The sequence below is a fragment of the Leucoraja erinacea genome, chromosome 5 (genome assembly GCF_028641065.1).
Source record: "Leucoraja erinacea ecotype New England chromosome 5, Leri_hhj_1, whole genome shotgun sequence".
NCBI lineage: Eukaryota > Metazoa > Chordata > Chondrichthyes > Rajiformes > Rajidae > Leucoraja > Leucoraja erinaceus.
This window is the reverse complement of record NC_073381.1, coordinates 10,657,156-10,671,260: the sequence shown is the minus strand read 5'-3', so window position 1 is coordinate 10,671,260 and position 14,105 is coordinate 10,657,156. Positions and strand designations below refer to the sequence as shown.

Sequence of the window (14,105 nt, the reverse complement as noted above, 5' to 3'; positions counted from 1 at the left end):
AACTAAAGAGGTTGTCCTCAGTCCTTGGCAGGGATCTCCAGTCCATTTCCACTTTTCAAATCCTTCCTCATTCAGAATCAGATGTTTCACCCTGCACTGACCTGGGATTATTACATCCACCACGTCAAATACTTGGTTCCAGCTCCAGTCTCCTCCCTAAATGTATTGGATTTACATCAGCTAAACTCTTTTTCCTTAACCCATTTGGTCCCAGCCCCCTCCAAAAGTTCCACTTTTTTTTTTTTAGCCCAATGCATAATACCACTCACACAATTCCACATTCCTGCCCTAGCTAACTATTTATGGACCCCATTCCCCAACTTCATTCAAATTCTCCTGTTCAAAACGCCGTCCACGCCCCTAAACATCTGCCCTCAGACTCTTCTAAACGACCTTGACTCTCTAGATCAGGCCAATGTCCTTCATTTTCCCTCCTAGGTTTCTGCTATCATTTGCCTGCTCTTCGGTACAAGGCCCTTTCTATCAGTGCTGCAGCATTAGTTTTCATATTTCTATTCATTCATAGGACATATGCATCACTGGCAAGGCCAGCATTTAATCATACCCTTCATTGCTCTTACTAAATTGGTTGTGAACGGTAGCATAAGCAGTTAAGTTACTGGACCAGCATTCAGAGTCTGGGCTACTGGCGGGAGTTCACATCCCAACAGGGTAATGTGGCAATTGAAATACTTTGTTACCTAAATAGAAGAAAATACTAACTTCAATTGTGTTAACCATGAAGCTACAAAATTGCTGTAAAAAATCCCATTTGACTCACTTATGCATTTCCATTAGACTTCCTCTATCACCGTTATTGAGTTGTAGCCCACACATACAGTTGACTCTTAATTCACAAGCAATTAAGGAAGAGACATTCTCAAAACCCTCCATGCCATGAGAACAAATAAATAAAAATAACATTTGCGATCTGTATGATAGACATTAAATAGACATCTTGAGTTTAATTTTCATTGAGATTCTATGACCTTGTTTCTTCCTCATTCTGAACCCAAACACATTTCTTAATGATCTTAATTCATGGCCTCCCCCAGAACCCCTTCCCAACCAGTAACATAGATAAGGATCAACCTTCCCATATGCTTCCCTCTTTCCTTATGAGGAATTGCTTAGTATTCTTGCAAATTGCATGTTAGATCGCCCTGTTGAAAAGTTACATGTAAAGTCTCTGTGATGGGATTGCCATCAATCACTAAATGATGCTAACTCAAGCATATGTGCACTATCACACCTTTCACTGATGTGACCACCTATAATCTCATGTTACAGAATGACATGTTGTATCCCTTATTTGATAATGAATAACCTGCAAAGTGTTAATCATTGTGTAAGTAAATGATTCTTATGTGTTTTTTTGGATAGACAGTAAAAATTACAGATCTTCATAACTAAACTACCCATGCTATGAATATTGGTTTCCCACTCTCTGGCTGTTCCAGGAGTACATTGGAGTGTATCTACCAAATTGCCCTCCCCACCCCTCTTCATTCCTCCCTGCAACTGGTGGGTGCAGAAGGGAAAATGGTGAGGGATAATTAAAGAGCTGTTATTAGCAGTGTGTGGCAGAAGGGAAGACCATCCCACACACACTGTGCCGACAGATACTACTAATACTCCTCAACCCCTCCTCCCTGTTCCCACCTGATCCCCTTCCTGCTTCCACTCACACCCTAACAGGTCTTGAGAATCCTAAGATGTTCATATCATCTTTTCAAGGTTATTCTGATTGTTGTGTCTAACCTCTGTTTTTACAAACTCTTTTGTAGTGCATGGAGTCTGGGAAGACTGGTCACCCTGGAGCTTATGCTCATTTACTTGTGGTAGAGGCCAACGGACAAGGTCTAGATCATGCAGTTCTCCTCAGCATGGTGGGCGCGTGTGTGATGGGCCAGAGTCACAGACAAAGATCTGCAACATCGCTTTGTGCCCAGGTTAGTACAACACAGTTATTAAAGAACTTGTCGATTGTTTGTTATGCTACTGGCACTATCCATTCATCCCTCAGCCCCACGCGGCCTTTCAGTCAGGTATTGGTTGATCCATATCTTCACCCCATGCTAATGCCTTTGTTTCATTCCCTTCAATACCCTTGCCCAACTATAATTCATCCATTCTGAAATGTTCGGTTGCAAATCCAAACCATTTACTGCTTTTTTATGTGAGAGGGTTTCTGATTCCTGAGCAACTTTGATCTAATTTTTAAAGTAATGCTTCCTTGCTTCTTGTAACAATCATTTTCCTTAGGTTATTGAATGGATTTGTTAAAGTCACGGTAAAAGAGCCGCAATTCAACGCCCTGTAAAGCCTAGTGAGGAAAAGCTTTTGCCTCATGCCTCAGAAGTGGACGAGGTGCTAAACAGTGGAAACTGGCCACTGTTTGAGAGTTGTCATTAAATAAAGCAGCTATGCTTTAGGCTGGGTGGGTGGGCAAATGTTTGGCAGATGCAGTATAATGTGGATAAATGTGAGGTTATCCATTTTGGTGGCAAAAACAGGAAAGCAGACTATTATCTAAATGGTGACCGACTAGGAAAAGGGGAGATGCAGCGAGACCTGGGTGTCATGGTACACCAGTCATTGAAAGTAGGCATGCAGGTGCAGCAGGCAGTGAAGAAAGCGAATGGTATGTTAGCTTTCATAGCAAAAGGATTTGAGTATAGGAGCAGGGAGGTTCTACTGCAGTTGTACGGGGTCTTGGTGAGACCACACCTGGAGAATTGCGTACAGTTTTGGTCTCCAAATCTGAGGAAGGACATTATTGCCATAGAGGGAGTGCAGAGAAGGTTCACCAGACTGATTCCTGGGATGTCAGGACTGTCTTATGAAGGAAGACTGGATAGACTTGGTTTATACTCTCTAGAATTTAGGAGATTGAGAGGGGATCTTATAGAAACTTACAAAATTCTTTGGGGTTGGACAGGCTGGATGCAGGAAGATTGCTCCCGATGTTGGGGAAGTCCAGGACAAGGGGTCACAGCTTAAGGATAAGGGGGAAATCCTTTATAACCGAGATGAGAAGAATTTTTTTCACACAGAGAGTGGTGAATCTCTGGAACTCTCTGCCACAGAGGGTAGTTGAGGCCAGTTCATTGGCTATATTTAAGAGGGAGTTAGATGTGGCCCTTGTGGCTAAGGGGATCAGAGGGTATGGAGAGAAGGCAGGTACGGGATACTGAGTTGGATTATCAGCCATGATCATATTGAATGGCGGTGCAGGCTCGAAGGGCCGAATGGCCTACTCCTGCACCTAATTTCTATGTTTCTATGTTTCTATGAAATTAAGTTTTATAAAGATGCCCCGAAGGACAATATTGAAAGTCTCCATCAATAATAATGCAACTTGCCATCATTCAGTTGAACATCACATCCTGAGGCATCATGAGCAGTTTTGGGCCCCATATCTGAGGAAGAATGTGCTGATGTTGAAAAGGGTCCAGAGGAGGTTTACGAGAATGACCCCGGACATGATTGCGCTAACATATGATGAGGATTTTTACGGCACTGGGCCTATGCTTGCTGGAGTTTAGAAGGATGAGGGGGACCCCATTGAAGCTCACCAAATAGTGTGAGGCCTGGATTGAGTGGATGTGGAGAGGATGCTTCCACTAGTGGGAGAGTCGAGGACGAGGGGACACAGCCTCAGAATAAAAGGATGTGCCTTTTGAAAGGAGATGAGAAGGAATTTCTTTAGTCAGAGGGTGGTGAATCTGTGGGATTCATTGCCACAGCCAGTTGTAGAGGCCAAGTCATTGGATATTTTAAGGCAGATTGATCGATATTTAATTAATAAGGGAGTCAAGTGTTATGGGGAGAAGGCAGGCGTATTGGGCTTAGAGGGAAAGATACATCAGCCATGATTGAATGGCGTAGACTTGATGGGCCGAATTATCCCTCTCAACCCCATTCTCCTGTCTTCTCACTGAAACCTGGAGGGCTGCAGTTATAAGGAAAGATTGGATAGGCTGGATTCTTTATTTTTGGAATGAAGGAGGCTGAGGGACAACCTTATCGATGTTTATAAGATTACAATGAGCATATCTAGGATAAGTAGTCAATCTTTTTCCCAGAGCAAGAGAGTCTAGAACAAGAGGGCACAGGTTTAAGGTGAGAGAAAATATATTTATAGATCTTTTTTTTTAATTTTTATTTTATTTTTATTAGCAGTACAGTAAATCACATTAATACATCGCATATATCTTATTACATTATGTTGTACCACTTCATTTTTTGAGCTTTAAAAAAGATAGAAATAAAAAAAGTAAGGAAAGTAAGCAAGAATCGTGAAGGTGCAGGAAAGTGTTGGGAGAAGAGAACCCCTTAGGGAAGGAATTAGAGAAGGAAGTAAAGAAAAGAAATAAGACCCTAGAAAGAAAAGAAAAAAAAGAAGAAAGGAAAATCAATCGCTCTATTGTAACACAAAACTCCGCAAAAAAGGATATACCAACCGTGTTTTTATTAAAAAATTATTTTATACCCCCCATTACCAGGTCCTGGTAGCCTTTATGTTTTAACTTATTATTGCACCTTATGCTTGTAATAGTTCCATAAATTTATAGATCTGAAGGGTATGTTTTTCACATAGAGGTTGGTGGTTATTTGGAACGAGCTGGCAGAGGAAGAGGCAGATACAATTATAGTGCTTAAACACATTTGGACAGGTACTCAGATAGGAAAGGCATAGAGGAATATGGGATTCGAGTAGATAGTTAGCACAGTTGGCATGGACATGGTGGGCAGAGAGGGCCCCTTTCTGTGCTGCACATTTCTGTGAATCTACGATTCTAAATGTCCATGATAATTATGTAGATGTCAAGGTTAGGCTCGAATACACTTTGCATCTCTAGTTTCCGGAGGAAGAGGCTCACAAACTGCAGGTAGTGGTTTAATGCAATCCATCGGCTTGCGAGTTCATTTTATAGGGCCATTAAAAATAAATATGGATATTTATGTGGTGTCCTGCATGGACCTTTCAGAGTGCCTCAAAGCACTTCACAATGAACAAAGTACATTTGAAGTGGGATAGACAGAGTTGACGTGGATAAGCTTTTCCCACTGAGAGTAGGGAAGATTTAAACAAGAGGACATGGCTTGAGAATTAAGGGACAGAAGTTTAGGGGTAACATGAGGGGGAACTTCTTTACTCAGAGAGTGGTGGCTGTGTGGAATGAGCTTCCAGTGGAGGTGGTGGAGGCAGGTTCGTTTTTATCATTTAAAAATAAATTGGATAGTTATATGGTATGGGAAAGGAATGGAGGGTTATGGTCTGAGTGCAGGTAGATGGGACTAGGGGAGAATACGTGTTCGGCACGGACTAGAAGGGCCGAGATGGCCTGTCTCTGTGCTGTAATTGTTATATGGTTATATGGTTATATGGAAGTGTCACCAGCATTGTAATGGAAGGAATGTAGCAGCCAATGTATAAATGGATAGCTCCCTCAAACATTGACGTGATAAGGATCAGATAATTTGATTTTTCAAAAATTATTGATTGAGGGATAGGCATCGGTTTTAGGCACATGGGATAGTGCCTTTGCTTTTCCATAAAGTAATACCATGTAATCATCTACATGCACCTGAGTTGAACAAGAATGTTCTTGCTCCGAGATAAGGCACAGAACCTGAGCCAATTGTAAAGAACATTTTCGTGGGACTTGAGTTATGAAAGGACTGGACTGTATAAAGCCGCAATGTTCCCACCTCTAAATGACATTATTGAACTGGTTCCAACTTTTTAAGCCATAACAATTGCATGTGAACTGTCCATTGAATGGGCATCCACTTATTTTTAAATAGTAACTCTCTAGTTCCAAATTCTTCCATTTGAAGGAACTATCCTCTCTATGTCTACCCTGGTAAGGCCTCTCAACATTTTAAATATTTTGGTCAATTACCTCTCACTCTTCTACATATGTACCTTTGCCAAGTTCCAATGAACTGATAATTCTTTGCATGGACTAACCTAGCCAGGGCATTGCATCTTTGATCTTTGAAGTGCCATTGAGGTCTAAAAGGATAGCTTCAGCCAAAAATGATGATTATTGCGGTAAAAATATTTCCCTAACCTGCAGTCTCTTCACCAGAATATGGGGTTGTTTTTTCACGGCCATTAATAAATTAATTGCATCAGTCGTATTTTATGGCCAACTATCAACTATTTTAATGGACATTTTTTCCTGTGATGCTACTATCAAATGACCCAATCAATTTGAAGGGACATGACCAGAAATATTGTCTGTCCATTTCCCTATACGGATGCTGGTTAACCAGCTGAGTTCCTCCAGTATTTTTCATTTAAGATTCCAATATTTGTAGATTTTCGTGTCTCCAGGTGAACCGATTTATTGAGTTTCACGGTTTGTTGTGTTGCTATGAGGATTGAATTTCAAAGGGCAGGTGAGGTTTCAATGGCTGCTTTGACTGATTGACGTTAGCACAAGAGTGGTAGAAAACTTAAGTATGACATTCGATGCCTCATCTCCATCTTAAATACGCAACCATTTATTTTTAAATAGTAAACTCTAGATCGACATTCTCCAATAAGAGAAAACATCCTCTCTGTCAAGTCCACTCAGGATTTTATATATTTCAATGGTGTCTCAGTTTGCTGAACTCCAGGGCCCAGCTAGTTCCATTTTAATTTCTAAGACCTCCCGTACATACCAGATATTAGTCTAGTCCATTATCTTAGTTTAGTTAAGGGATACAGAGTGAAAACAGACCCTTCGGCCCACCGACCCCGTGCCAACCAACAATCCCCCGTACACTAGTTCTATCCTTCATATTAGGGACCATCTTGGAATTGTTTCCATTACATTAACATCCTTCCTTAAATAGCGACACAGTCCACACAGTAATCCAGATGTTGTTACACCAATACCCGATATGAAGAGTTACCTTCCTAACTTAGTATGAGCGCCCATGACTGCATTGCACATTCAGCATGTGAATCTTAAACTCCGAGGCCGGTGAGTGTAAGAGGAAGTCCGTTTGCTTTATGCACATGCCAGAACTATAGCTTATTACCTCTCCCAGTGACTTTGTTAATAATTGCATGTTACATATAGTTTGTTTCATTCTGCTGCTTCTGCTTAATTAGTCTCACACTCGTGAAAGCATATCAGGGTATTAGCCAATCTGCTCTTGGGTTGCAAAGTAAGCTCCACCAGCACCCAACACAACATTTAGTTTAGTTTAGTCTAATTAAATTTATTGTCACATCTACTGAGGTACAGTGAAAAGCTTTTGTCGCCTGCTAACCAGTAAGCGGAAAGACTGTACACAATTACAATCGAGCCATCCACAGTGCACAGATACAGGATAAAGAGAATGCTTGGGAAGTCAGCCAGCTAGGGGAGAAAAATATGAAATGCATTTAAAAGGCACCGAAACGTGAACTAAAACGTCATGCTGGACATGACTAGCAGCGAGGAAAAGGCAAGTACCAGGGGAATGACCACATTAATATGAAAAAGCATCTTTTTCCAGAGGTCTGCACATTTATGCTTGCTTCAATTCAAATCCATATAACAATATAACAATTACAGCACGGAAACAGGCCATCTCGGCCCTACAAGTCCGTGCCGAACAAATTTTTTTCCCCTTAGTCCCACCTGCCTGCACTCATACCATAACCCTCCATTCCCTTCTCATCCATATGCCTATCCAATTTATTTTTAAATGATACCAATGAACCTGCCTCCACAACTTCCACTGGAAGCTCATTCCACACCGCTACCACTCTCTGAGTAAAGAAGTTCCCCCTCATATTACCCCTAAACTTCTGTCCCTTAATTCTGAAGTCATGTCCTCTTGTTTGAATCTTCCCTATTCTCAAAGGGAAAAGCTTGTCCACATCAACTCTGTCTCTCCCTCTCATCATTTTAAAGACCTCTATCAAGTCCCCCCTTAACCTTCTGCGCTCCAGAGAATAAAGACCTAACTTATTCAACCTATCTCTGTAACTTAGTTGTTGAAACCCAGGCAACATTCTAGTAAATCTCCTCTGTACTCTCTCTATTTTGTTGACATCCTTCCTATAATTGGGCGACCAAAATTGTACACCATATTCCAGATTTGGTCTCACCAATGCCTTGTACAATTTTAACATTACATCCCAGCTTCTATACTCAATGCTCTGATTTATAAAGGCTAGCATAACAAAAGCTTTCTTTACCACCCTATCTATATGAGATTCCACCTTCAAGGAACTATGCACGGTTATACCCAGATCCCTCTGTTCAACTGTATTCTTCAATTCCCTTCCTCTGTCCTTCTGCTGGAAAAGTAGTGATTCCCACTCTCCCCCAACCATGGGCCTCCCATTTTCAGTTCCCTTGACTCATGTTGACTGACCTGCTGTTCACCTCGTGCTCTTTTCCCAATATTTTCATTTCACTTTTTGTCTGAGGCTGGTGCCAGTTGACCATGTCCTTCTCTGCACGAGATGGCAACTCTTGGCTTTAATATAATAAAATATCTCGAGGACATATCGACAAAATGGGAAGTTAGTAGGACCGATGATCTACCATTGGAGAGGTGGCTTTTATTGAGAGGCAGCAGGATTTAGTCAGGTTGAGGAATGTCAGTGGTTTAGTGCTTGAATGATGGAATGTGGGGATATGCAAAAGGTGGGAAATGGAAGCTGCCAGAGGTCGTGGAGGAGAGTACAGTTCAGTTCAGTTCAATTTAGTTTAGTTAAGTGTCAGGTATACCAAGTTACAGTGAAAAGCTTTTGTTGCGTGCTATCCAGTCAGCAAAAGACAATACATGATTACAATCGAGACATTTACAGTGCATAGATACACGATAAGGGAATACCATTTAGTGCAAAGTAAAGCAAGTGAAGTTTGATCAAAGATAGTCTGAGGATCACCAATAAGGTAGATAGCAGTCCAGGACTGGTCTCTGGTTTTGGTAGGATGATTCAGTTGCCTGATAACAGCTGGGAAGAAACTGTCCCTGAATCTGGAGGTGTAGGGTTCGGGCGAAGGAGAAAGGGATAGAAGTACCACATATTCGTAAACAGAGATATGGATTTTGAAAAGGACATGTTGCTGGATTAGGAATTAGGAATAAACTGCTGGGGTCAGATACGATTTGCTCGGTATTTTTAGATGAGTTCAGAAGGGCAAGTTATGCATTGAAACTGCATGTGCAAAATGCCATCTCCCCAATAGATGTTTTGGAATCAACTCATAAATGCTTTTAATATTATGTTTTCAAGCCAGCAGTTGGTAACTTTGTATGATTTGGAAATGGCTATACCTCTACTGTTTGTGAAGGGAACTGGCAGCATCAAGTGGCGGAAGTGGGTTCTGCATCAAGTGATTCCGAATCAGTCTGAAAGTGTTCAAGTCAAGTCAAGTCAAGTCTATTTGTCACATACACATACGAGATGTGCAGTGAAATGAAAGTGGCAATGCTCGCGGACTTTTGTGCAAAAAGACAAACAACCAAACAAACTATAAACACAATCATAACACACATATACCTTTACATAATAAATAATGGAAGGAAAAACGTGCACAAAAGGCAGCTATTCAGCCCCTTGTACATGCGACAGCTGCCTAACAGAGCTCTATAAATCCATTGCAACCCCCCACAACACTGCACATACCTGCCCTTAAAATATTAATTACATTTACCCTGAATATTACTATTGAATCTGTACCCACAAATATTTGGGCAGTTCATCCAAAATTATTGCACCTTGCTACATATCCTCTTGGATTTATTTTTGCCAGTTAATTATCTCAAATCTGTGTTGTTACACTACCATACATCCTGCCTACAGAAATGCCTTCTCCCTGTCTACCCATTCACGATTCAAACATTTTTCAACAACAAAATCTCTCTGTACCCTTTCACAAAACTGAAGCCTCATTTTCCCATGACCGTTCTCAGCTGAATCTAGGGTCTGGGGCTCAGGGAAAAGATATTTCCAATGGAAGTAAAGAAAATTAGTCCCAGCTTGATGGATTTATGCAGCAAGTCTTGTTTAAAGGGAAGGATTGTTTCTTTTTTTGACTCTTTATATGACAGCAGTGGATAAAAAATAATTGCATTGGCATTGATGGGAGCACGAGTCAATTTGCTGACAGGTTTTGTTGATGCTTTTTGCAAAGGAGCAGATTTAATATCAGCGATGATCATCATTAACTGGGCATGTTATGCAATTGAATCGTCTGAGCATTTAGATAGAAGATATTCAGACATAGTTCAAAGATGTGAGAGGAGGGAATTATAAAAGCTCTGGACTGCAGCAGCCAATAAAAAAAAACAATGAAAACTGGGCATCCAGCATGGTCTGAACCAAGGAATGTAGATATCTCAGGAATTCATAACTAATAATATTTAAAACAATCAATTGAAGCATTTGCAACCTGATTGTGGAAAAAAAAGTAGTGTTATATTTCAAAAGCAATATTTTGAGGATTACATTTGTTCATTCTTACAAACATTTGTCTGATTGAGTTTAAAAGCTTTCTGTCTTTTTTCATGCAATTAGTATTTTCATTTGAATGCTCACATTTTCACACCTCTAAAATTATCTAAATGCAGGAATACACAGCAAAGGAGAATCAGGTGCCAGGTCAATGCTCCCAATTTGTAATGCTCCTAGTTTTCTGGTCATTAAAGTTAATCACCCTTTGATGTGATTTAACAGCATATAATTAGTGACAGTATGTGGCAGTCTCCTAGGAGACTGGTGCTCAGGGATTAACTCTTTTAGTACAAAAGCACCAAGGTCAATACAGAAACAGGCCAGGATTTGTTTCTACTCTATTATTTTAAACATAGACACAAGCAATTACAGATGCTGGTTTATCAAAAAAAAGATACAAAGTGCTGGAGTAATTCAGCAGATCAGGCAGATGCGTTTCATGTCGGGACCCTTCAGCCTCTAGGCTGTTATTGTAGAAACACAGGTTTGTTGTCAGGATACTGGGCTAGCCATGTTTCTAAGTCTCAATCCACATAGATTGACCCACATTTATTTTTAAACACACCACTAATATACTTTGAACATTGCAATGCAAATTAAACAGTTTTGCAACACTTCACTTTAAGTTAGGTCCATTAGTTGTGTTTCCAATGAAAATGTCTCTGCCTGCACCACTTTTGTTTTGTAAAGCAACCTCTGCCTGTGAGCCAATATCAATTCCCAATTAGCTTAACAAGGTCTCCAAAAGCTGGCCTTTCATGTCAATCACAACTGGAAGAACTGACAGAGAGCCATCTCCTCCAGGACCTTGAGGCAACGAATTCAAAACACGTCACTGAACCACAGTTAGTGGAATGAAGGGTAGACACAAAAAGCTGGAGTAACTCAGCTGGTCAGACAGCATCTCTGGAGAAAAGGAATAGGTGAAGTTCCACGTTGAGACCCTTCTTGAGAGGAATGAATATCCTGGAATAATACAGCAGGAAACAAGACCTTTGACCCCACCTGCTTTATGAAAGAGTCGCTCCGTTAGTTTTACTCCCTTCCACAACTGCCTTGCAAATCAACTACTTACCCAGTATCACCTGCAGGTTCCCACTAAATCTGCCTCCCCACTACATTTCATAGAAACATAGAAACATAGAAAATAGGTGCAGGAGTAAGCCATTCGGCCCTTCGAGCCTGCAACGCCATTCAATATGATCATGGCTGATCATCTAACTCAGTATCCCGTACCTGCCTTCTCTCCATACCCCCTGATCCCTTTAGCCACAAGGGCCACATCTAACTCCCTCTTAAATATAGCCAATGAACCGGCCTCAACTACTTTCTGTGGCAGAGAGTTCCAGAGATTCACCACTCTCTGCGTGAAAAATGTTTTTCTCATCTCGGTCCAAAGGGATTTCCCCCTCTATCCTTAAATTGTGACCCCTTGTCCTGGACTTCCCCAACATCGGGAACAATCTTCCTGCATCTAGCCTGTCCAATCCCTTAAGAATTTTGTAAGTTTCTATAAGATCCCCCCTCAATCTCCTAAATTCTAACGAGTACAATTCAATTCAATTCAAGAATTTTATTGCCATGTCAACAAGTTGATAGGAATGTGTCTTGGTTCGCTCTTATACAAACACAATACAGTGCAAGACAACCACCACATACACCACTATAAATAATACAGACAATGCCATATGAAGGACAATATATACAGGAAGGACAGTACCCAGCAGTGTCATACTAAGCGTAAATGCAAGTGCAAAAGAAAGTGCAAAGTGATTAGTGCAAATTGAAATATCTGATGGCTTGGAGATAGGTGCTGTCTCTGAAGCGAGATCTTTTACTTTTAATGCTTCTATATCTCCTTCCTGATGGGAGAGGAGATTAAAGAGGTAATGTGCCGGGTGAAAGTGATCTGCTATGATTTTCCTGGCCTTTCTGGTGAGTCTTGTTGAGTAAAGTGATGTCACTGAGGGAAGTCTGCTGCAACCGATGATCTTAGAAGCTCGGTGCAATATTCTCTCCAGCCGAATCTTATCCTGCGAGGTTGTGTGGCCATACCAGACAAGCATGGAGAATGTGAGTATGCTTTCTATGGTAGACCTATAGAAGTGGGTCATGGCTAGTCGACTGACCCCAAATTTTTTAAGCTGCCGCAGGAAGTAGAGTTGCTGGTGGCACTTACTGATTATGAGACTGGTGTTAGAACAAGTTAGGGCTTTACTTTGGAGCGCAGAAGGTTAAGGGGGGGACTTGATAGCTCCCATGATAGGGGATAGACAGTATTGGTGGAAAAGCTTTTCCCGAGGTACCAATCAAACAAGGGGATCATGTCTTTCTTAATATGAAGTTTAGGGACATCCCAGGAAACTCAGTCTGAGTGAACCTGTGTGGAATGCACTCCCTCTATGGCAAGATGGTCCTTTTTATCATTTAAAATAAATTGATAGTTATGGAGACCAAAATGGAGGTACAGCAGGTATATGGGACTAGGGGAGATTATGTGTTCGGCAATACGAGATGGCCTGTTTGTGCTGTCTCGCCATAGACCCTGTATCCCATAACTGGAGTAGAACCTGGTCCTGCTCCTATCTGACTCAATCCATCCTTTTGCTATGAATGCTAACATACCATTTCAGGTCACTGTGATTGAGTAAAATGATGTTTCCTCAGATTTGGATCTTACACAATACTCCATTGTGTACCAAGACCCTGTACCTGCAATATCCCTGCTTTACTCAAATCCATTTGCTATGTACAACATACTTTCAGGTTTTTTTTTTTTTTTGTATCTTGTTTCTGTTCAGTATCAGTGTGGTGATTGGAATCACAGACAAGGCCAGCATTTATTGCCCTTTCCAACTCTCCCTTTGGGAGTTGCTGGTGTTCCACCTATTTGAGCTGTGGCAGCCACTGTGCTAGAGGCACTCCCATGGAGTTGTGAGGTGGGGAGTACCAGAATTAGGAATTTACAACTGTCGAAGATCCTTGAAGTTTGTGGCTCGTACTAAGCCAGGTGGTAATTTGGGCCGTGAGGAGGATGCAGAGAAACCTCAAGTGGATCGAGACTGGTTAAGCAAATGAGGGAGGCCATAGTAGATGGAATATGATGTGGGAAAATGTGATGTAATTTTCGAGTCACAGTGTGGCCCTTTGGCCCAATTTGCTCACACCGACCAACATATCCTATCTACACTAGTCTCAGTTGCCTGTGTTTGGTCCAGATAGATATATAGATATGCCATTTATTGTCACTATACATGTACAGTGAAACTGAAAGCTGCTCGTACTCAGTGCATACATACAATTTAGCACAAAAAACAAGAAACAGAAAAAACAAAAAACAGAAGGGAGATGGGGGGGGGGGGGAATGGTCACAAATTCTGCGGCGCTACATACATATATACATATATACAGATGGAAGTCCGTGTTGGGCGGTGTAGTCAGTGCATGTGTGAATTTGAATTTTAGTAGATATAATTCTCGGAAAGCAACTATTCCTGAGTCTGTTTGGGTCCATAACCTGCCCTATCCATTTACCTGTCTAATTGCTTCTTAAACATTTTAATAGCCCCTGCCTCAACTACCTCCTCTGGCTGCTCATTCAATACACCCACAATACTTTGCATATTCAGATGAAATCTTT

The 14,105-nt window shown here is 41.2% G+C and overlaps 1 protein-coding gene across 1 annotated transcript in view; it reads left to right on the top strand.

The window, feature by feature from the left end:
* adgrb3 (adhesion G protein-coupled receptor B3) overlaps positions 1–14,105 on the top strand; it is a 711,502-nt gene that overhangs the window by 334,089 nt on the left and 363,308 nt on the right. Inside the window, 1 exon segment of the mRNA XM_055635039.1 lies at positions 1,788–1,952. Coding sequence (XP_055491014.1) covers positions 1,788–1,952 — 165 coding nt within the window.